Genomic DNA, 24,389 nt, shown 5'->3' on the forward strand with positions numbered 1-24,389 from the left:
GAATGTAACCAGTTTCCTCAAACTTTTAAGACAACTGTATGAAACCAGTTAACTAAATCTGTGCACCCAGTCTTTAGCAGTTCCGATGAAATACTGTCATGACAAGGTAATTTATCATCATTTCTTCTAATGTCACTGGCCTGTTTTCTGCTGGGTTCACTTTTGGATTAAGTTGTAATTTTCATCTTGGTGAGGGATCAGTTCATTAATTTAAAAAAAATAAAAAATGCTCAGACCAAAGCTCAGGTTGTGCATCAATATCCTGGCAGTATTCTCCATTTTTATCCTTAACTGGAGGAAGCCACAAAAATGGACATCTCAAACACACATTTCTGATCATGTCTTTCAGAGGCTTCCAGTGCCGTACTATTCCACCACTGATTATTATTGCTCCAACAGGCCCTCTTGAGTGTGAAATTCCCCAGGGTACAATCTGGACAGGTCGCCTCAAATCATCAACCTGGAATGTCTTTTACACTGCTTCGCTGTGAGAACAACCACTCCTGGTCCTGCTCACACACAGCCACTAGCATGCAAAGTCACTCTCATCTGAACTGAAAGACTGTTATAGCTAACCACTCAAATTACATTACAGGACAACACTAGCAAATTCCCAGTCACAGACTTGTCCCTAGAAATGTGCATCTTGCGCTGCCCAGTTCTTTCCTTCTATGCAGTACATGCTCATAGAAAGTCTGTCATTTCATTAATAGAAAATGATATGCACAAATCTTTCAAATGGATGTTCCCAAACACTACAGTCCAAGCACACTAGTTTAGATAAAACAATAAAACAAGTTTATTAACTACAGAAAGAAAGATTAAGTGATTACAAGTAATGAGGCACATAAGTCAGAATTGGTTACAAAGAAAATAAAAGATAAAACACCACTAAATATCTAACTTGGCAAATTAAATGAATTAAAAGCAAAGATTTTTCTCACTACATGGTTTTTGCCATCTTTACTGGCTAAAGCCTCCCAGCCATGAACTCTTCCCCAGTTCAGGTTTTTTTCCAGGCATTGTTGCTGCCGTCAGCAGAGAAGAGCGGAGAACAGTAATCTGTGTTAAGTGTTCTCTGTTCTTATACCTCTCTCTTCTCTTTAAGGATTAACTTCAGCTGGGTACAGGTGACAGCCAGTCTGTCACATGGGGAAACACCAGCTGTTACATCACCCAAAATGTAAACTTCTTGTTCACACTTTTCTTCCTGCCAAAGAATGGCCATTTATCTAGGTGACAGTCTACTTGATTATGCTGACACCTGGCTGAGGTGCTGGCTAACCTTTTGTCCCAGAGGAACTAATTTGGGCTCCTTTTCTAAACTTGGAGCATGTCTCAACAATGTCATACAGTAAAATATTATAACTTTATATACAATATTGCTACACACATTTTACCAGGACAATAATGTTCAGCAGATTATGAGTTTTCAAATGATAGTTCACAAGGCATACTTTGTACTTTATCATCATTTTGTAAAAAGGTGAACATAAGAGTACACACACACACTCAAGACATGTCTGTTACTCTATTGCCCATTTCCTTCTCTCTTCATTGACTCAGTTCAGAACTTCATATCCATTCTGAATTGCACTTCTCCCCCTCCCGCACGCCATGCACAGTATAAAAACCTGAATAGAAGAGACTAGAATAATAATGGCTGTTCAAACTTCACTGGGAGAAGTAATGAGAATGCTAGTATGAATATTAACTTAAATATAAGTTAAATATAATGCAACTTGCCAGGGCTATGAGTGCTTTAGCAGATCGGTAAAGGGCTTTCAGAACCAGTATAATTTTCCAGATTCTGGTCTCGGATCAGTTACCACGAAGAGAAAAAAATGACCCCTGATCTATTTATTTTAGCATCATTACACAAATTTTGACCCCTGAAATTATTACTTGGAATAAACTTTCACTATTGGAACTGAGAAAAGAAATGATCCAATCTATTCCAAAAAGTCTGCTATATTGCTACTGTAGGTAAATTCCTGCCTCTGCTACTCCTGCTCTGTCTGCAGGTACTCCAGCAGCTCAAGTTTCTAAGTCTTGGTCCTTGAGAACCATAAAAAGGACCCTTTGCAAAAGAATAGCAACAGATCACCTATCAACTTCACTGAGCCATTCTTTCAAGGACTGACACTGTAGTAAGAAAAAATTGAACAGCTATAAGTACATCCTGCTGAAGTTTGATTAAAGAAGGAGCCCTGGACTTAAAAACGTCAGTGGTGGCAGATCATCCTTAGGAAACAACAGCTGGTGTGGCAAGATAAGTAAAGCCCTCAGACCAACTCTCTTCTCTTTAGAGCTAAAAATAATAGTGACTCATGTCAGCATCAAACTGCTGCTGTTTAGCTTTTCAAATCCTGGGCTATCAGGCCTAGATATACAGAATCATTCCGTTCCTAATATACAGTATGATAGTGAGAACATGAACATTTATGAGAGGCATCTATTGACCCTTGGATTCAAATATCAGCATCCATGTATAGCATCTTGCCTACCAGATAAGCCTAGTGTAAATGCCAACTTGAGTTAGATAAGACAAACAAGCCCAGACCTACCCGCCACCTGGGAAGTGAAGCTACACCCAAGCCTTTGAAAGTTTACCACCAAGACAAATATTCCATTTCACCTCCTGTGACAGAATGTCTGTCAGTCATTTATATTTCATGGCAAATGAAATATTTGAAAAAGATTTTAAAAAGAGGGCTGGATAATCTGGAGATAGCAAGACCAAATGATCTGAGAAATGCTATACCTGATTTTGGTAGATAAGCAGGTCACATTGATAATAAGCGTTGTTAAAAGGACCTTCACCCCATCCTCAGATAATCTCCTGGGGAAGGCGCCAACCCTCACTGTGTGTTTTATATTCAAACAACAGTTTTGGAAAATGAGGTATAATGCCCTGGATTGAAGGGGCCAACAAGGATAAGGATGGGGACAAGAGAGTTTTCTCTGGACATTGGAGGGAGAGGCTATCAGTTTGATCAGGAGTGTAAAAAAGGACTTGCTTTCTAGAAATGTGAGATTTTCCTTTTTCCCTGTACCTAGGTACTACCAAATTCACAATCCATTTTGGTCAATTTCATGGTCATAGGATTTAAAAAATCGTCAGTTCACGATTTCAGTTATTTAAACCTGAAATTGAACAGCGTTGTAATTGTAGGGGTCCTGACCCAAAAAGGAGTTGGGGTGGGGGAGGAGTCTGCAAGGTTATTGTCGGGGGTGGGGGGGTTGCAGTACTGCTATCCTTACTTCTGTGCTGCTGCTGGAAATGGCAGTGCCTTCATAGCTGGGCAGCTAGAGAGCAGCGGCTGCTGGCCAGGAGCCCAGCTCTGAAGGCAGAACCAAAAACAGCAGCGCAGAAGTAAGGATGGCATGGTATGGTATTGCCACCCTTACTTCTGCGCTGCTGCCTGAAAAACTAGGCCCTCAGTCAGCAGCACCAATTCTCTGGCCACCCAGCTCTGAAGGCATGGTATTGCCACTCTTACTTCTGCACTGCTCCTGGCAGGGCGCCGCTTTCAGAGCTGGGTGCCTGGCCACCCGCCACTGCTCTCCAGCCACCCAGCTCTGAAGGCAGCTCAGAAATAAGGGTGGGAATACCGCAGCCACCCTAAAATAACCTTGTGACCCTGCTGCAACTCCCTTTTGGGTCAGAACCCCCAATTAGAGAAACGCTGGTCTCCCCCATGAAATCTATGTAGTATAGGGTAAAAGCACACAAAAGACCAGATTTCACGGTCTGTGTGACTGGGGTCCCAGGGGAGCCAACTGAGGTCACTCAATGAGGGTAAACTGCAAAGAATAGGGCAGTCAATCCCCAAAGCTGGTGGATATTCCAATACTTAGATTTATTAAGCCAGCACAAAACAGCTTCTATAATACCTCACTGTTTACCCAGAAGTCAATCAAGTTCCCTTAAAGTAACCCAGCCTCAGGCCTCCACTCAGATACCCAAGTGAAATATGATGAGGATTACTAAAAACCTTATTCATTATATTAAAAAGTTCTACAAATCCCAAGGGAACAGACACATTAACTCCCAGGTTAATTAATATATCAAAATTTTACCCAAATACACCATTTCAGCCAATTCTTATCAACTAAACTAAAAATTATTTTAAAAAGAAAAGGAAAAAAAAGAGTATTGGTTAAAAGATCAGTATACATACAGACATAAGTACAGTTCTTGAGATTTAGATTCATAGTAGAGACGGTGAGCTTTGCAGTTGCAAAGAGTTCTTTCATAATTAGTCCATGTTCAGATTCAGGGTATTCCAGCTTAGGACTGGAGATCTCAATTTTAGGATTAAACTTCCCCTGCATGAAGCAGATCTGAGATAAAAAGGATCAGGACGCCAGGCATTCTTATACAGTTCCAGGTCTTCCTCAACAGCTCAGAGTCCTTAGGCGAACAATAGGCAATTATGGATACTTTGAAATAGACTTATTTCGTAAGCATCACGAGTAATCAGCTACACAAATTAACATAAGGCAATTTATCCATTAAGCATTCTATCACAAACTTTAAAGAGACATATAGACAATGACATTGTTTCATCCAAGGTTCATCTAAATGTTAATATTCTCTTTTGATCTTTGAATCAATAGCTATAGTGACAGACAGGAATTGTCCGTTTACATGGCTAACATTTAACAAGAGTTGAGTACACACATACAATTAGTATCACCTCTAATTTCTAACAATATAGGTTTGCATTTCAAAGTCCTAGCCTAATTACCATTTATATACTTTTCTAACATGTCTCTTAAGGTTGAAACTGGATCATTTATCCTGCTTAACCCTTTCTGGCCATGCATCACACTTTGTATAAGATTCACTGCAATTATACAACAGTGATAGCAACAATGATTTGCATGGTCATATTTTAATTACATAACATCACAGTCCATGATGAGTTTTTCCATGACCGTGAGTTTCATAGAGCCCTATCTATACCTACGGCTGTGGCTACACTACAATTTAAGTATGAATTAGCCTCCCCACTTGCAACATAATTTATGCCAATTTAAGCACTGGTGGGGAGAGCGTTATGTCGGTGGGAGAGCTTCTCCCACCAACAAAGCTACTGCTGCTCACAGGAGCTGGAGTAATTAAGCTGACAGGAGAGCTCTCTCCCGTCAGCTTAGAGCAGCTACATTAGAGAGCTGACAGCTAAATGAAGAGGAGCCAGCTTCTATGGGATTTTGCAAAGTACTGAAATACGTTATGCACAGTTTCTTTTATTTTCATCTATTTTTAATGACTTTGTTTTAATCTGATTTTCTATTTTTAATAAATCTTGTTTCCACTAAAACTTCTACTTTGTGAGTGTTTCACACAAGCTGCCTCTAAAAGGCAGAAATGGTCTTCAGCCTCTAAGGGAGGTAAAGGTGGTAAAAAGGAGTTTCTGTAACCTAATCTCCCAATAAGGTGTGCTGCAAATGAGTAAGATAGGGAGTCCAAGGGAAGAAGTGTAAGAACCCAGGGATGATTTCATTTACATTTAAAAATAACTGGCTAGGCTTGGGACCAGTCTTCCCAGTGAAGTTCTTCTCTCATCACAGTCCTTTCACAGTACCAGGCAGGCTTATTCAAGGGAGACAGAGAACAGACTGGAAGATTTCATTCTGCTACACAAGAGCAGTTGTTCAAGTTGCAAAACAATGCTACAAAAATCAGGGATTTACCAGATTGAGATAGGGATGTGAAGTCGAAATAATATGCTCAGAAAGACAGCTTTAACATCATCTCATGAAGAAGGGAAGCAAGTAAATCTCCTTCTACTCTGATCAGACTGCGAAGAAGCGGTATCCCTGAATCACAATCTCATTGTTTGGTTTATTATACACATACTTCACACAGAGCCAACTTTTGCTCAATTTGGATACGATCTTACACTTAGAATGAAGTCTTTGAGTGCTCTCTGGTAATCTTCGCAGACAGCACATAAGATCCAAATTTGCCCTTGCAGCACTCAGCTATGATAGTAGTTCTCATAATCCCAGGCTTCTCAACCTGAAGGGAGGTCATTGTGATGCAAACCACTGAGAGTAAGGAAAGACGACTTGCAGGGGGAATGGAAATATGATCAGTAGGAAAAATCCCCAGATCCTACCTCCAAAAATTGAAAAAAGTGACAAAAACCAACACATTATTTTCAGTTTAACGTATACAACATGGGGCCATTTACTGAAGAGCTACTAAATCTACAAAGTTCTGGTTCAGCTGCCTGAAATGCTTTAGTTTTGCATTACAAAAGAAATATTGACCACACAATCACCTGAATAAAAAGCTACAAAAAATACCACCACTTATAGAACAAAAGCTTTTTATAATATGCATTGTTTGCTACAGTAGCAAGGTTTTTTTTTTTCTCCCCATCCAATCAACTTCAGAAATTAAGTTGAAAATAACAAGCCTGTACAATTACTACAAACATCAGATGGTAGACTGCTTGGTGAAATCATCTAGCACAGTGAGGGGCAAACTTTTTGGCCCGAGGGCTACACTGCAGTTGCAAAATCGTATGGAGGGACGGGCAGGGAAGGCTGTGCCTCCTCAAAACAGCCTGACCTCTGCCCCCTCCCACTTCCCATCCCCTGAATGCCCCCCTCAAAATCCACGACCGATCCAACCCCCCCAGCTCCTTGTCCCCTGACCACCCGCTCCCAGGAACCCCCAACCCTAACTGCTCCCCCAGGACCTCACTCCCATCCAACCCCCCCTTCTCCCTGCCCCCTGACTGCCCCAACCCCTATCCACACCCCTGCCCCCGACAGGCCCCCCAGGACTCCCACGCCTATCCAACCCCCACCCCGCTCCCTGTCCCTGACTGCCCCCCCCAGAACCTCTGTCCCATCCAACCCCCCTGCTCCCTGTCCCCTGACTGCCCCCCCCGGGACCTCTGCCCCTTATCCAATCCACCGACCCCCTTACCATGCTGCTCAGAGCAGCATGTCTGGCAGCCACGCCACTCGGCCAGAGCCTGCCACGCTGCCCTGCAGGACCACGCAGCCCCACCACCCACAGCACTGCCAGCATGGCTGCGGGGGTGGGGGACGGGACAGTAGGGGAGGGGCTGGAGGCTAGCCTCCCTAGCAGGGGGCTCAAGGGCAGGGTAGGACGGTCCCGTGGGCTGGATGTGGACCACGGACCGTAGTTTGCCCACCTCTGATCTAGCACCTACTGCTTTAAAGTTTCCTTGACGTAATAAGAACATGATTCTTTAGACCATATTTAGAACAATGTTGTATAAAAATGCAGACATTTTTAAGCACATTTCTAAAAGAACATGATTCTCTGATCTGAGACACTAATGTACCATGGAAAAAAAATTTAGTTAACATAATCCAGGGCTAATTTATAATATTATATAGTAAACAGTGTGCTCTTGACTTAATTTTTACACTGTTAATACATAACAGTGATTTTACTATCTTTTATAAACCATATGTTTTAAATAACTTTTTACCCTCTTGTTTATTGGTTGATCCTTACCCACCAAGGCTGATTGATGATCTTTTAAACACGATGGATTTACTTGTTCTATCCAGAGGATTTTCCAGAGAATCCATTAGGGGAATTGAGTAAAAGTTTCACACACAGAGAACTTGGATTTGGAAACAGCATGGATCAATTGCATCCAAGACAGAGATTTTCCCATCAAATCAAGTCACTGTAAATAGGTATTTTTCAGCCTATTTGTGACAACATCCCTCTCGCTCACAATTAACCCAATTTATGTGATCTATTTCTCTTTCATTTGGAATCTATTTGAGGATATACAGGGCTGTGTATTACATAAAAATGAAATGGAAAATGAATATGCCAAGCCCAGTGCTCCTTTTTAACACCCACACAAATGGCACTCACATAGATATGTTAAACGCAGTGCCCATGCCTCACCGCTCTGCTGCTCTCCTTCTTCCTCCTTAGCCTTACTAAAGCTGCTTTAAACTACTTGAAGATATCCTTGAAATGGCTGCTAATGAGTGTAACAATTTTTTTTCCAACTCCCACATTGTTTATTTTTTACTTTCATGGCAAGTGTGCGTGCATGCGTGTGCACACAAGATTAAGACTAACGTACATGCATGTGTGCATAAAAGCACACATCATTATTAGTCGGTCTCTTTCTCCACATTCTTCTCATCTGTGGGCCCATTCATTTAGTTTCTTCCTCCTGAATCCTTCACAGTTAGTACAAAGCAGCATGTTCGGTGATAAAGTGCCCAGCTCCTCTGAGGTGCTGAGTGTGACAGATTGGGGGGGTAGGTCTGTGTGTCAAACCGTAAACTCCATTTTGTTTTGTGAATGCCATTGTTGACTGTAACCTTCATTGTGACTGTCACTTTTGATTGTATTCACCACATCTGAATAAGATATCCAGTTTATATTGAAAAAACAGCCTAGCCTGACATGGCCAGTGTCTTCTGAACAGTGTCCTGCTCATGCAGGGGTGTGGGACACTTTGGAGAGAGCTAACAGTGAGAAAGCCATCAAGGATCATTAACGGTGACTGACTCTTCTCTTCTGGAATAATGGGTTTTCTACTGGTAGGACCACTGATTTTTGAATGACTCTCTACACCGGGGCTGCACTCTGAAATTTCCTGAAGCACATGGGAAAAAGGGGGGACAGACTGTTTTAAAAGGTGAGTGATTCTCTGAACAGGGAGCCAGACCACTGCCATATGCAAGAAGGCCAGGCTAAGGAGAGAGAAGGCTGGTGGAAGGGCCATCTAGCCTATGAACCCATACCAAACCCGGGCCTCACAAGAGGAGCGACATTACACTAAAGGGGCTGCATATTCAGGATTGTGTTGTTTTCCAAAGATCTGTAACTCTCAAGTGTTTCAAGAATAAAAGTACCTGTTTCTTTTAAGCAATTCCCTTGCTAAGTCTGTGTTCCATGTGCCTGCCACTGTTGTCCCTGAAGGGGTTAATCGAGAAGCTCAGAGTGCCCACAGTCAGGCGGACTCCGAGGGAGTGTGCACAAGCTACCGGGGGCTCAGGAAGGCTGGTTCCAAGGTTTAAGGTAGCCAGCTCTGCAGAGCACCATATCCCAAGGAAGGGGTACAGATGTGAGGTCTACACCTGGGAACAAGCCGTAGCATTTGTCTACACTGCAATAAAACACCTGTGGCTATCCCATGTCAGCTGACTCTAGCTTGCAAGGGCTCAGCCTGGGGGGCAGGGGCTATAACATTGTAGTGTAGACACTTGGTGTCCTTCCAGAGTGGAAGTGGGCAAGTTTCTGACACTGAGCACCTTCTGTGAGGCACTGAGAGCCCTCACCAGGAGGGACAGATGCTGAACACTTTGCAAGTTAAGGCTAATAGCCTGTGCATTCCTACATTTACTGTTTCCCCATAATGATAGTCATTATTTTGTTGTACTTCTCCTTGAGTTCTCAGGTTACCATCTTTAAGGTTAAAGCAGCAATTAGTTCCAATTAAGATATTTTAAAATACACTCATAATTCCAATTTATATGCAACCAAATTAATTACTATTTATTTTCCTTTTGGAGTGGATCATTTGTATATTCTCTGAACAGTGTGTTATTCATACAGTATCTTTAAAAATATCGTAGCAATTGTAAAGAGATGTGGTGCAGAGAAATATGCCTGTTTCACTCAAAGGCATCATGCTTCCCGAATACTAATTAGTGTTACAAAAACAATGGTGTAGCATTGTGAGTTTACAAAGAACTTTAAAAACCATAGATAAAAAGACACATTCCTTGCCATGAAGTGCTTACAATCAGAGGATCTGATGCTGAACTTATGTTGAGTACCATTTTCTCAAGTGATTAGTTCCACTGACTTCACCCCCATTACAAACCCACTATTCTTGATTAGACTGTAAGTCCCCAATACACCTCTAAGTCCCCCACATTTCATCCCCACCTAGGAATGCTCCAGACACCTTTCTAATACACTTCTTGCATAGCTCCAGACTATTGTGCGACACAAACATTCCTAGATAATAACCACCCCCAATTTCTACAGAGTAGGAGCTAAGGCACAAGGACATTAATTAGTAACTATCTCCAGAAATTCTGGTGCATGATGCTTGCCCAAGACCACACAGGATGTGTATACATAAAAGCCAGTTCACCTGTGGTCCAGTCTATTATCTTAGCCACAGGACCACCCATTTTTTCCCCTGCAGCCTCATTCATTGCATAGAAATGCCATCACGTGAAACTATTTACTACGCAAATTCATCAGTGTGTCTCTCAGTGCCTTTCAGAGGTCAATATGCAGGAGTAGACTCTTTGTACAGACAGCATAGGAAAATTAGGCCAAATCTGTATACTTGACTGAGAAGCACCAGCCTACGGGGATAAGGGCCGGCTCTGATATACAAGGGACCTGTTCTATTCCTGGCTCTGCCTTGCAGAATCTCTGCCAGCCCCCAACCTAGCCTGGCCAATCTGTCTCTTTTGGTCGCTGTTGGGGACGATACACAATCTAGTTTTAAAACAAATGTAGTGGACCCCTCAAAAAACCGGAAAAACAGAAATTTCATCACCTTAATTACTCCTTCATGGGTTGGCAGCAAGGTTTGAACACAGAACTTTTAGATCTACACCACAGACCTCTGCCACTTGAACAAACACTTTGCCAGTGAGTTACACAGCTATTTGTTAGACAGCAGTAAAATATTGGGAATTAGGATTTTTTCTATTCCTAATCTTGGAAATGAAGTGTAATCTAGTGATTAGAGCAGGCAGGATAGCTAAGGACACATACTTAGCACATTCATTCTGAAAGGCAATATAGCTAAAGAAATGAGACTTGTTTGACACATTAAAGACCTGGGTCCTATTCCCAGTTCTCTCTTTCCTTACAGTATCTGTAAAATTCAGGAAAAGATACCTTCCTGCCTTTTAAATAGGGGTATGAGTCTTTGTTTAACAAGTTGTCAAGTATAAACAACATCTAGTGCCAATCAGTGAAAGAGATGAGACTAGGACCCATGGCCTCCTGGTTCCGAGTTCAGTGCACCTTCCCCTTTGCAAAAGTGTGGTTTTGATGGAATGCGCACCCCTCCTCCCCCCCCCCCCCCCAGAGTATACTGGAGAGCTTTAGTGTTGATTCTGTACAATCTCCTCAACATTGCGTTTTAACAACTCTAATTCCAAAAACGAGGTCTTCTTTTCAGTTCTTTGAGATCTCAGCAAAGGGAATCCAGCTTCATGTGTCTCCTGCATCTGGCTATTTCCCCTATGTATGTGTGCCAAACAGCATTAGAAGAATTTAGCATCTTTGTAAACAACTCATCATTGGGATGCAGTATTTCAGGATCCCCTTGATCATAAGAACAGAAGAATGGCCATACTGGGTCAGACCAAAGGTCCATTTAGCCTCATTTATTACATAGAAATGCCATCATGTGAAACTATTTACTACACAAATTCATCAGTGTGTCTCACAGTGCCTTTCAGAGTATCCTGTCTTCCAACAGTGGCCAGTGCCAGGTGCCCAGAGGGAATGAACAGAACAGGTAATCATCAAGTGATCCATCACCCTGTCACTCACTCCCAGCTTCTGGCAAACAGAGGCTAGGGACACCATTCCTGCCCATCCTGGCTAATAGCCACTGATGGACCGATCCTCCATGAATTTATCTAGTTCAGGGGTTGGCAACCTTTCAGCAGTGGTGTGCCGAGTCTTCATGTATACACTCTAATTTAAGGCTTCACGTGCTAGTAATACATTTTAACATTTTTAGAGGGTCTCTCCATAAGTCTCTATAATATATAACCAAACTACTGTTATATATAAACAAGGTTTTCAAAATGTTTCAGAAGCTTTATTTAAACTTAAATTAAAATGCAGATCTTATTAGTTTAGTGTGATCCTTGCCCTTGCTTTTCCTTGCTGAGTTTTCCAATGTCTGGTGGCATCTATTTGGATACTTTAAGCTGCACATAGGCTTCTGAGTGATCAGTTGATAACTGGCTGGCAGGAGGTCAGCAGCTGGAACCCCAGCAGGTGAGGTGAGTGGAGCTGGCAGCTGGTAGGGCCGGAGGCTGGACGCTGTCTGGCAGGGGGCCTGTGCTGGACCTCCAACCAGAAGCAAGGTGAGTGGGGCTGCGGCAGGGACCCTGGCTGGCAAGGGTCCAGCAGCCAGAACCCCAGAGCAGCAGTGGGCTGAGCAGGTCAGCCCACCCAGCTCTGGGGTTTCAGGGGTGGGCTGAGTGTCTCTGCCCACCTCCGCTCTGGGGTTTCAGCCACCAGCTCCCGCCAGCCAGGGTCTCAGCCCACTGCCAGCCTGGGGTTCCTTCCCCTAGGCCAGCTGCAGGTGCTGAGTGGGACCAGCAGCGGGACCCCGGCTGGCAAGAGGCCAGCAGCGGGAACCCCAGAGTGGTGGTAGGCTGAGCAGCTCAACCTGCCCTGCATGCCATCAAAAATTGGCTCGTGTGCCACCTTTGGCACACATGCTGTAGGTTGCCGACCCCTGATCTAGTTCTTTTTTGAACCCTGTTATGGTCTTGGCCTTCACATCCTCTGGCAAGGAGTTCCACAGGTTGCCTGTGCATTGTGTGAAGAAATACTTCCTTCTATTTGTTTTAAATCTGCTGCCTATTAATTCCATTTGGTGACCCCTAGTTCTTGTGATATGAGAAGTAGTAAACAACACTTCCTTATCTACTTTCTTTACACCAGTCATGATTTTATAGACCTCAATCATATCTCCCCTTAGCCGTTTCTTTTCCAAACTGAAAAAATCCCAGTCTTATTATTCTCTCCTCATACGGAAGCCGTTCCATACCCCTAATCATTTTTGCTGTCCTTTTCTTAACCTTTTCCAATTCCAATATATCCTTTTTTGAGATGGGGTGACCACATCTGCACACAGTATTCAAGATGTGGGTGTACCATGGATTTATATAGAGACAACATAATATTTTCTGTCCTTTTATCTATCCTTTTCTTAATTATTCCCAGCATTATGTTCACTTTTTTGACTGCTGCTTCACATTGAATGGCTGTTTTCAGAGAATTATCCACAATGACTCCAAGATCTCTTTCTTGTGTGGTAACAGCTAATTTGGACCCCATTGTTTTATATGTATAGTTGGGATTATGCTTTCCAATGTCCATTACTTTGCACTTATCAGCATTAAATTTCATCTGCCATTTTGTTGCTCAGTTACCCACTTTTGAGAGATCTTTTTGCAGCTCTTTGCAGTCTGCCTGTATCTTAACTGTCTTTAGTAATTTTGTTTCTTCTGCAAATTTTGTATCACCCTACCTTCACTTCCCCCAGTCTACTGTAGCTCCTGTCCTTTCTGCCAAGCTTATCTGACTCTTTTTTATAGGTTTTTCCAAAAATGGAAAATTTGGCTTTAAGCGGAATCTCACCTGCAACCTCAACTATGGTAAGCCTACACCTCTCCATAACACACAGCTCAATGGAGATGTCTGAGGCTGTGCTTCTGAACCTAGAGCACCTCTTCTGTCCCAGAGGCCTTTACCTGGCTGCAAGTAGTAGCTGTAAGGTCTGTCTGCCACAAGGCTATGTCCTTCCAGCTACATCTCAAGGAGGCAGTTCCCCCTCTTCTTAAAGTCCTTCAGCAGTCCCAGTGACAGAGGAAAAATATAACAGTCTGGTAGTCCACAAACGGTCTGGGTTTGCCCCACTATGATTACAAGGCAAATGGACTATTTATCTCTTAGCAAGGGCTGGGTCTCTAACCCCTTTATCAGTCTGTGAGGCCCACACTGAGTATCCTAGGCTTTAAGGAAAGAGAAAACAAAATAAAGAAGGTCCCTTCACTTGTCCAGAGGCTCGAGGCGGTAGAGGCCCTTCAGCTAGTTTCCGGGTCAGCAGTTCCGCTCTGTGGTTGCAGGGAGCTCTGCTGCCTTCCGAGTGCCTCCCTTCACTGTGTTTGGATCATGCCTTTTAAGTAGCCACCCTTCTCCAGGTGGAACAGGCATCAGCTGACTGTGCCCAGAGGAGCTCATTAACCCCTTCCTGGCTGGAGTGGGACATTTCCTACCACAGACAGAGGTGAAAGTAAGCCGGTCCGGTCTGGTACGGCGTACTAGCAAGAGCCAGTACGCCATGCTGGACCGCACCGGCTTCCACAGCGGGGATTGAAAGGGCTCAGAGCTCCCCGCCGCTGCAGGCAGCCCACAGCCCTTTGAATCCCGGCCACGGCTGAGGTTTAAAGGGCTCAGAGCTCCCAGCGGCTGCCAGCAGCCCAGAGCCCTTTGAATCCTGGCTGAGGCCAGGATTTAAAGGGCTCCGGGCTCCCATCAGTGGCAGGAGCTCTGGGCCCTTTAAATCCCTGCTCCAGCCTCGCAAAGCTCGGGGTTCCCACCCGGCGGCCGGAGCCCCGGGCCCTTTAATTTGCCCGAGCACCAGGGGGCTCCTAGCCACCTCTTCAGCTGGGAGCAACTGGTTGATTTAAAAGCCCTGGGTCCCCCAGCCACAGCTGGGGCCCCAGGGCCTTTAAATCTTGAGAGGCCACGAATCTTCTGAACGAGGCCACGCCCCCTTCAGGACTCCAGCAGTACCAGTAAGTTACTTTCACCCCTGATCACAGGAGAATATGCAGAATGTGACAGCAGCATAGCCATCTGGTGTAAACAGCAAGGAACTGAATTGAACTGTTTCTTCAGTTTCTTTCCCTTCATGCAAGGAAAACGTCAGCATTATTTGCAGGAGGAAAACAGTTAGTTGTAGGAAGAGAAGAATTTTTTGAGTGCAGCCATTCAATTGCCACTGATCCCAAAACAAATGACAAGGGTGGTGGTGTTTTCTGACAGTGGCTTACAGACAGCTGGCTGTTCACATGGAATTGCCTCTCCTTATTTCCAGCAGCTAAAGCACATTAAAATTACCTGCAAACACATTCAATACTTTGCTTATCTTACCTTTCCATGTAAGCAATTGCTGTGGTTGCTGCAGAACTGTTATATGACAGTGAAAAGTTCTGTGATCATAACTGGGAGTGACATCTATGGGATATCCATGAGATACTCTCTCATTATTAATGTGTGTTCCTTACTATGAAAAAGTATAAGAACCCGATCCCACAGACCATCAGCTAGTTCTAAGGAGAGAGAGAGAGATGGCTGGTTTTCCAAGGGTAATGCTTCTTTATTGTTATTCACATAAAGATACTTCTGATATTGGAAAAACGTCATGTGCCACCTGAGATATACACATCTCCACACACCTACTCCTGTTTGGAGGTATTATGACAGATAAATCTCACCTGGAAAGATTAGATTAACCGTCTGCCTGTGTAGTTTCTTTAGGCAACACATACGGTCTGAGTTTGCTCCCAGTAAAATGAACGGGATTTCTGTCACTGACTTCAGTGAAGAGAGAATTGAGTCCAAAAAGATACAGAGATTTTTATTATACAAATGTGGCATCAAAAGAAAATTGTAGATGTTGCCCACTTCGCAGCACCTCCATTTTAAATTGCAAGTCATTTTTCCTTTGCTTTGCCATGGAAAAAATACAGTTCAATGAACAGGGCACTGGGCTAGAAGATCTATTTCCAGAGTTCTATTACCAGCTCTGCCACTGACAACGCAATGTGACCTTAAGCAAAGTAATTTCACTTTTCTGTGCCCATTTTCCCCAACTACAAGGAGAGGATAATGATATTTAACTTCCTTTTTTAAAATGTTTTGAGATCTAGGGACAAAAAGGGCTATATGAAAGAGCTATGAATTATTTATTAATTCATATTATTATTAAACAGGCAACAATTTTTGCTAGAATATGTTTAATCTTTTCTTTTAATTTCATGCTCCTGGCAATGTGTTAGTAGCGATGCTGGCAGATTAACTCCACATATTACCTTTCTAAGACCAGTAACGTTGACAATAGAGAGAACTGTTCAACCAAAAAATTCTCCTAATAAAGACTTGAACTTCCTCACCGAGTGGACGCTTTTATCATTCCTTAATAATAAGCAGAAATCCAACTCAATATGGACACTACATCATTAAGAAGATATGACTAAATAAAGGAAAAAAGTGATTCAAGGGTCACTCTTTGCGAGTGTGAAAATATGTCTGACACATTTTGTCAGCATGTGCTTGGTGTGCACAGATGGTATTAACAAATTGTTCTAATGTTTTCAATACGTGAAAAAGAAATGTCCCAATTTAGTCTAATCATATGAGCAGACCAGCTGTTTGGGGAAAGGCATCAAGAACCCCTTCTGCAAACACAGAGGGCCAAATTAGCACCAACAAACAGTGGTGTAAGGTGGTTAGAGAACATGTACACCTCTACCTTGATATAACGCGGTCCTCGGGAGCCAAAAAATCTTACCACATTATAGGTGAAACCGCGTTACACCAAACTTGATTTGATCTGCCAGAGGGCACAGCCCTCCCTCTCTCCCTCCCTCCCCTCGGAGCACTGCTTTACCACATTATATCTGAATTCGTGTTATATCGAGTGGCGTTATAACATGGTAGAGGTGTGTAAATAAATGTTAAGGGTCAGTACTGCAATTTGCTCCAATCTGACATCAAGTTGTTCTGTGTAAGCTTGACTCTCTCACCGAGAGAAGTTGGTCCAATACAAGCTACCAGGTGGATATGGTAATGTTTCCCTGGGACCAACATGATTATAAGAATACCGCATACATCCAGTGGGTGTGTAAATCACATGTAATTAACATGCTGATGGATTTGTAACATGGCAAGGAAAGTAACAAATAGGAAGAAGTGAAAAGAAGTAGGCAGGTTACTTTATCTTACACCATAGTTAGCTGGATTTCCTGCAACACATAAACCTTCAGGCTCCTCAGCGTGTAAGTTGCACATAAAATCAGTGTACTGAACAATACATTTGTGCAAGTTACACCATTTTACCCTATACACTCATTTTCTGACCAATTTACATGAGATGTGTAGCCTATGTTCACTACTGAATTTGGCTCAGTCTTTCAGGATGTTGCATTTGCTTACATCAGATCTGAACTGGTTACACATTCTGCCTTCTTTGGCCCTACCAAAAACCACCCCATGTATTTTTGACATCAGTGGGATTGTAAGGGTGCAACAGTTATGGTTTCTAGTGAGGTTTATTTTGTTACAAGGAACATATGAATATCAGAGAGGCAGAGGTGGTAGATACTTGAAAAATTCAAAGTGTGTGATCAAAGCTCTATACAGAGAAATATCCATAAGAAAAGCTGTAGAAATCAAAAGGGATAAAATATTTCTACCTTCATTAGGGATCTTTACTTATTAACCTTTGAGGCAAACAATCAGTGTTGAATATTCATCTTTTACTTTATGTAATAATAAATACTTTTCACTTCACAGCATCTTCCATATGAGGCTCTCCAGGTACCTCACAACTTCTCTGTGTGAAAGAGATTATTGTGCAGAGAAAAAAATCAAAACATCTTTGCAAACTTATATTCACCCACTCACGTGGGATGAAGGATAATCATCACCATATTTTACAGTCCAGCCAATCACTGTTCATTTTTTCATTAGTGCCAATCATCATGGCAGAGAAAGCAGGCATACAAATTTGGATCAATCTGTAAGGATGTGCTAAGTGATTTGCCAAAGGTTATAGTGCAAGTCAGGGGCAGAGCTGGGAACAGAACACAGATCTTCATCCTTATTTCCATGCCTTAGCAACAAGATCAACCTCCTTCTCATGAAGCGCTAAGTAACTTTGCAAGAAGGAACTGCTACTAGTATTAGCCTACCAGATAAGTCCATATCTCAGAAGGATGTGGGTGGACACACTACTAAGCAAACTATCTGTTGTCATGCCAAGGTGTGTAGAAGAACTTGTCATTTTAAATTAGAATTACACAGTGGAATGAATTTAGAACATATCTCAGAAGATATATGAAAGGAAGCTACACTGCAGATATATTGAAAGATATGACAGTGCCTAAACCAGCTCTTACAAAGTAACAAGCCACGGCTGATACTGTAAAGCTAATTGGTGAAATCATTAACCTCGGTTACATATTCCAGGTTGAAAAGAAAAGTGCTGTCTGTTTTGCTTGTCAGCTGAGGCAGCCACACTGGAAGGGGAAAAACAAAATATGCTGGCTAGAGATATATTTATTGGGGTGTCAGTCAAATACGGGTCTGATCCGAAAAGACTCTTTATAAGATCTAAGAGACTGCAAGCACCAATTAAAAAGACAGACAATCTCAAACAGTTTTGTGTCTCCAAAAACCACCAAAGACAGACAATAGGTTGTCAAAACAAAGGTGATACACATCCCCAATGTGAACACAAGTCATCTGCATGCAAAGGATTTGATGCATCCAGATGGAACAGTTCTACTTTGCTTGGCAACCTGAGAAAGATTTCTTATGGAATCATCAAATCCAGAATTAGGCACAGTCCAGACTCCAATACAATAAAATCACAGAGCAATAAAAATTCAGCCTATATTTACAAGCAAAAACATTATTCTTCATGGTGTCAACAAACTCCAAAGCATGTTTGAGTACCTAAAAAAAAAACAGAATGCAACACTCTTATTCACAACGAATAGTACCTTACATACATATCGTATGTACTCTCAGTGGGAACTATTTGTACAGTATGGGATTACTCAGTGTGAGCAAAGGTATCAATCTGGCTCAAAGAAAGTATCAACCACCAAAAAACAAAAACTGACATTGATTCAAGCATACCAAAAATACTCCCTCAAATTGCAGTAGCGAGCTTCCTCAAAGGGCTATCCAAAAAAGAGTGACATCCCAAAGGACTAGAAATACTCCAGAGCCAACAAAGAAAAGAAAACAGAGAAATTAGCTCAAGTGCCTCTCCTGTTACAACAGCAAAATCGAAAGCCCACGTCCAAACTCAGAAAGTGACTAAAATAAATCTTCACATGGTGAATTCTTTGCCCACAGTCATTAGAAAATTCTGAATTCCTGGAAAAATTAACACTTCCAGAAATCTGCAATGTTTGGAAAATATATATATTTAATATCCCCTCAGAATGATACATGTACAGCCATGAACTCTGTAAATTGCTTATGTGCAATAAATATCTTGCCTTTAGCACCAGCTATGAATTTAGTGTGTCTGAAGATCTTAACACTGGTTATTTCTATTATTAAAAACACTTCTTCTTCATTATAGACTAACAGTAAAAAGCACAAGATGAGCAAAGATACCAGGTGACTAGAAGAAAGTCCCAAGCTAATGTCAAGGGGGTTTAATTCATCTCTAGTGTGAATGTAGTTACACATACCAGGGAGGAATTAGGCCTACTGAGCTTTGAAGAGTTCGTTCTTTTGACTTCATTTGTGGAGTGAATTTTCTGATGGATCATTCCAGGAACCACTTTTGAGAGAGTAAAAATACTACAGGCAGATTTATTCTTTGTAAAAATCACTGACAAGAAAAAAAAAGGAAGGGTTATAAATAATATTGATTTGGGGTGAACTGGCAGAACCTTAAAATCAATACAGTTTATAGAAAAGTCAGATGTAAAATAAAAGGAGCTATACAAGTCATGACAAGATTACTACTTAGGGCCAAATTCTGCCCTCAGGTAAGAAAGGGAAGAATGTATTTTCATCCTTAAATTGAAAACAGTGCTCCATGGCAAAGTCTACCCTATCATTTTCCTCTTTTTCAACATATTAATTAGTTTTTATTTTTGCCTTATAGCACATTGATGTTGCTGAAGATGAACCACTACTGAAACAAAATAATAAATACTTTCCACCTGTGTAGCATCTCCAATTTAAAATCATCAAAGCTCTTTATAAACTATTAGTTATGTTTCTTCACCCTGCTTGGTGAAGGGCCTATTTTACAGATGGGGAAAACTAAGATACAAAGAGGTTAATGGCCAAATTTTCAACAGTATTCACTGATTTTGCATGCCTTAATATTTGGATATCCAACTTGTGAGTACTATAAAAGCCGGATTTTCAAGAGTGCTGAGCAACCACAACTCCAACTGAAGTCCAATCGGCGCTCAGCACTCCTCAAAAAAAATCACACCCTGTGTCTCAAGTTGAGCAGTCACAAACCGAAGCATGTAAAACAAGTGGCTGAAGTGGCTTGCCCAAGACCATAACAGAGTGGGAAATAAAGATGATGAGTCTTGGCTCAGTGTCTCCTTCTTTAACTGTAAAACCCCATAGTCTCACCACTTCCACCCTTCAGAAAAACAGGTATATGTATTCTACTACATGAAAGATTTGTTGATTTAGCAGACTGTGTATATACAGTACTTCTCATTGGAAAATAATATTGCTTAGAAATAAAAACTTATATTTTTCACTGGTTCTTTTAATCAAAGTTGTTTAATGCATTAATTTTCAGTGGGATCAGGACAAGAATTTCTCTTTTGCCTCAAGCTGGCCTATAACAAACGCTCTTCATATTAACAAACAATATATTGGATTCATATCATTCTTCTGAACCTTTCATCCTGAAGGATCCCAAAGTGCTTTACAAATGTTGTTTGACATAGAAACAATATCAGGTTTCACTACTGAAGTGAAGCGCAGCAGCTGTTTATTAACATCCACCACCATACAAGAGTTCAGCACAGGTAGTTAAAGAACAATGACTTCCAGAAGCTCAAGAACTGTAGTTTACAAAGCACCTTCTAACTGAAACTGCAAAGGAAACATAGGTGGGCAGAACGTCATTACACTTTAAGAGCTGGACAGGACATCAAAGTTAACACACTATTCTTGTGAAATATGCCAACAACTGAAGCAGGGTGTTGAATGACCACACTTGTTTATTTATTTATTTTAATAATGACTCATCAGAAAGGCAGCACATCCAAAAAACACAGGGTCTCTTATAGCACAGGAAGTATGACTGCAAAGTAAATTTAGCTGGAATATTAGCAGCTTCAAGGGATTTCTACTCTAAAATGACATTATATTCTTGAGAGGAGAAAAAGATACGCCAGCTTACAAATGGACCACATAGTTTATATGAGAAAGTGTGTCAATGTAGGAGCTGCTTGAGTTTCTTCTCATGCCTGTTAACCCAGGCCAAACTTTTCAACCTTGAGTTATTATTAGGTACCTAAAATACACTTCTGAAAATAAGGCAGTTTTTCTAAAGACGATAGGAGCAGTACATAAACACCAAAAATAGAAGTGGGGTGAGTAATAGTGGATTTCTGAGCCTAACTGCAAGCACCGAAGTTTGAACAGTTTGACATAAATCAGAAGCATGAGAAGAACCCCAAGCTACTCTTACACTGCCTCTCAGTTTGCCATTAATTGTGTGATTCAATTGCAAAACAGCTCATTCCCCCCCTCAAAAATATAACACCATTTTAGAGTGGAAATCCTTTGAAACTGCTAATGTTATTCCAACTAAGTTCACTTTGCAGCACAGCAGTTTATCTGAAGACTTTTCCTGCAGTCCAGACCTAATTAGGGAATCAGTTTCAAGCAATTTGGTAATTAAACACATCTGCTTAAAATACCTCAAAAGCTTCAATAAAATAAAAAAGGTGTAAAAATTGTAATTAAAATCATAAAAAGAACAAACATGAACTGGTCCTTTTTCAAAGAGGATGCAATGGAACTGAATTTTAATGTCTCTTTATTTAGCCCCACGTTAGATGTTTTCCCCTCCACCAAACACAGAACAGGTTTGCTTCTCCAGATGCAAAGAATAGCAAGAGAGCTAACAGAAGAGGATTCTTGCTATTATTATTAAAGCATTACATTATTTTTAAATAAAAATTCATGTGTGGTTATAGTGGAAATATTTATTACTACTTGCTTCTCTCCAGCCAGCATTTGGGCAAGGCTGTCTCTTGTCACCACTTAAGTGCCTTGGGTAGTTCTCTCCACACCAACCTACATGGTTGTTCTTTCCTGCAGGCAGCAGGGAATGTTCTCTCCTCTCCTCTCCGAATCTGTATGCATGTATGGAAGGGGAAGCAAGGTGTATATAAGAGTGAGAGGGTCACCCTGTCAGCATCCGTGTGTTTGTATATGAGGGAAGTTTCTCCTCTCCTTTCAGCATGTGAGGAGGGGTGTATCGCCTGCCAGCATGTATGTGTGGGATTTTTTCAGGAGAAAGAGGATTCAGTTCTCTAGTTTGTGTCTATGAAAGGGAAGAGAGGGGGTTGGAGAGAAAGAAGTGTGAAGATTTTCTCCTATTAGTATCCATGGTTTGGTTTTTGGAATGAGAAAAGAGGAGGATAAGAAGGGGGAGACTCTCCTGGCAGCACCTCTCTGTGCACGTGTCTAGAAGAGTGGTGGGCAGAAGGTTTCTACATAAGCATATAGCGGTGGGTCCTGTCAGCAGGCCTGAGTGTTGGAGAGCAGGAAGGGAGAGAAGGAGTTCTTTCATCTCAGCATGTGTGTGCGCATAGGCACATGCGGGAGAAGGCTCTCATGCAAAGAGGTTGATGTATGTAGTGGGGTGCAGGACAGTCTCTCACACTGGCACTTGTGCATATGGGGTCAGAAACTAGGGATGTCTCCAGTGCTCGAATTATGGGAAAAATGCCAGAGGACACTGAACGTCAAGTGGCTTGATTTAATGTAAACAGTAGCGAGAAATAAGGGGGGGGGTATAAGACAGAAATAAGTTAGCCTTTAAACACAGCAAGGACACCCAGCACCCCATCACTTGGGATCTCACTTGCCTGCAGCCTGCCAGAGCCTCTCTTCATCTCTCTCTCTGGCTACCTTACAGGGGCACTGCTGCTGCTGCTGCCTGTCAGTCACATGAGTTAGTCACTCACCGCCTGTGATCTGTGCAGGGCCGAAACACAGAGCCAGCTGAAGCCACAAGACCACCACAAAGAGTCTCCGGGGGGCCGGGGACTGCTGCTGCTGCTTCTCTAGGAACGGATCCCCGCTGCTCGGGTTCATTCCATGATACATCTTTTATCCACAAAGGGCATTCGGTTTACAATAATCTACAACAAGAAAGAGAATATTATCTAGCCATCTCCCAGCGATCTCAGAGCTGAGAATCAATCCCTGCCCATTCTTCTCCAAGGTGTAATCCCATTCCCAGCTCTGACATGCAACAGAAACCTCTTTGGGGCAAGGACCTTGCCACCTACACATCTGGACAGGACTGTGAACACCAAAGACAGGATATAAAGTTATTATTATAATCATCTTTGTCCAGCCTGTCCCCCACTGTCTGTTCCTTGACATGCAAACCACACTCCCTCAAATGCCCTCTCCTAATATACAATCCCCTGCCCGCATGCTGCGTACACACGAAACCCCTGTGCCAATCTGAACTCTCCTTCTACCCTCCACAATAGCCAAGACTCCCTGGGAATGGGATGCAGTTTCCAAACAGCAAATCAGCCTCAATGCAAAGAGGCAGCACTGAAGCCACCTTCACTGTGCTGCTCCATGCAATTCACAGCTTGCCAGCACCTAGGGTCTCCGTTCTGCCAAGACCCCCCAGCCCCGACTTAGATCTCTCCTCTTATAAATATCGCAACGGTCCCAATTCCACCCAGGAGCTAACTGTCGTGGATGGGGTGGGGGCTGTTACCGAATGCAGGCCCTAGCTTCTGTTAATTCTTCCAGAGGGAAATGCACGATTCCCCCTTTAACTCCTCACCCCGGCTTCCCCCTGACGCCCGCTTCTAGCGCTGCTCCCCTTCACACTCCCCCATTTACTGCCTTGTCCCTGCTCCCTGGTGCATGGAGCCAGGCGAGCACTGCGCCTTACCTGAGGGCTGCCCGCCTGCATGGAGCCTCCTTGCCTGCCTCCCCCAGCTAGGCACGAACCGCTGCTGCTGCTGCTGCTGCTACTACTGCTGCCGCCTCCTCCTCCGTAAGCGGCGGCAGCTCCCCCACTAGCTGGAGGGGAAGGACGGAGCCACACACGCAGCGCGCGCCGCCGCTCGCGCTTATCCCACCTGTGTCTGGGGGAGGAGGCGGGCGGCTCCAGAGCCAAGGCTGCGGCAGCTGCCAATAGGAAGCCTGTGCCCGAGCCTGCACCTGCCCGCTGCACGAGCCACCTTCAAACCCCCTCCCAGGAGGGAAGACCCCCCGCCTGCTCAGCCCGCACAGCCCCCACCCCCTCCGCATTCCCCTGTGCTGTGTATGCATCGCAGGAGCAAGCAGGGGTTGCTGCTGTAAAATCTGCTGGGTCCTACTCTTCTGCAGGGACTGGGGGAGAAAGCAAGATCCTGGGGTGCCTGGGCTCCCTGCTATGCATACATGACAGCAGCGGACAAAGTCTTCTGGCCCCCCCGCCTTTTTTTTTGGCAATACACTGTGCTGCATGCAGGGCAGGAGCTGACACGAATTTGTTGCCATGATGCTCGTGTCCCCCCCTGTGCTGCATGTACAGGAGGGACAGGCAAGAGTCTGCTGTAAATGTTCCTTTGCCTCATGCTTAATATATGTCAGGATT

At 43.0% G+C, this 24,389-nt stretch overlaps 1 protein-coding gene across 4 annotated transcripts in view; it reads right to left on the minus strand.

The window, feature by feature from the left end:
* SUSD4 (sushi domain containing 4) overlaps positions 1-23,776 on the minus strand; it is a 112,956-nt gene extending 89,180 nt beyond the window's left edge. For all 4 annotated transcript variants that reach the window (XM_050948568.1, XM_050948569.1, XM_050948567.1 and 1 more), the window contains exons 1-2: positions 23,700-23,776; positions 22,744-22,920 (exon numbers count right to left, since the gene is read on the minus strand). In XM_050948568.1, coding sequence (XP_050804525.1) covers positions 22,744-22,885 — 142 coding nt within the window. In that variant the 5' untranslated portion in view covers positions 22,886-22,920; positions 23,700-23,776. The remainder of the gene's footprint in view (positions 1-22,743; positions 22,921-23,699) is intronic.
* Between the last annotated feature and the right edge of the window lie 613 nt (positions 23,777-24,389).

Source organism: Gopherus flavomarginatus, chromosome 4, assembly GCF_025201925.1.
Source record: "Gopherus flavomarginatus isolate rGopFla2 chromosome 4, rGopFla2.mat.asm, whole genome shotgun sequence".
Classification (NCBI taxonomy): Eukaryota; Metazoa; Chordata; order Testudines; family Testudinidae; genus Gopherus; species Gopherus flavomarginatus.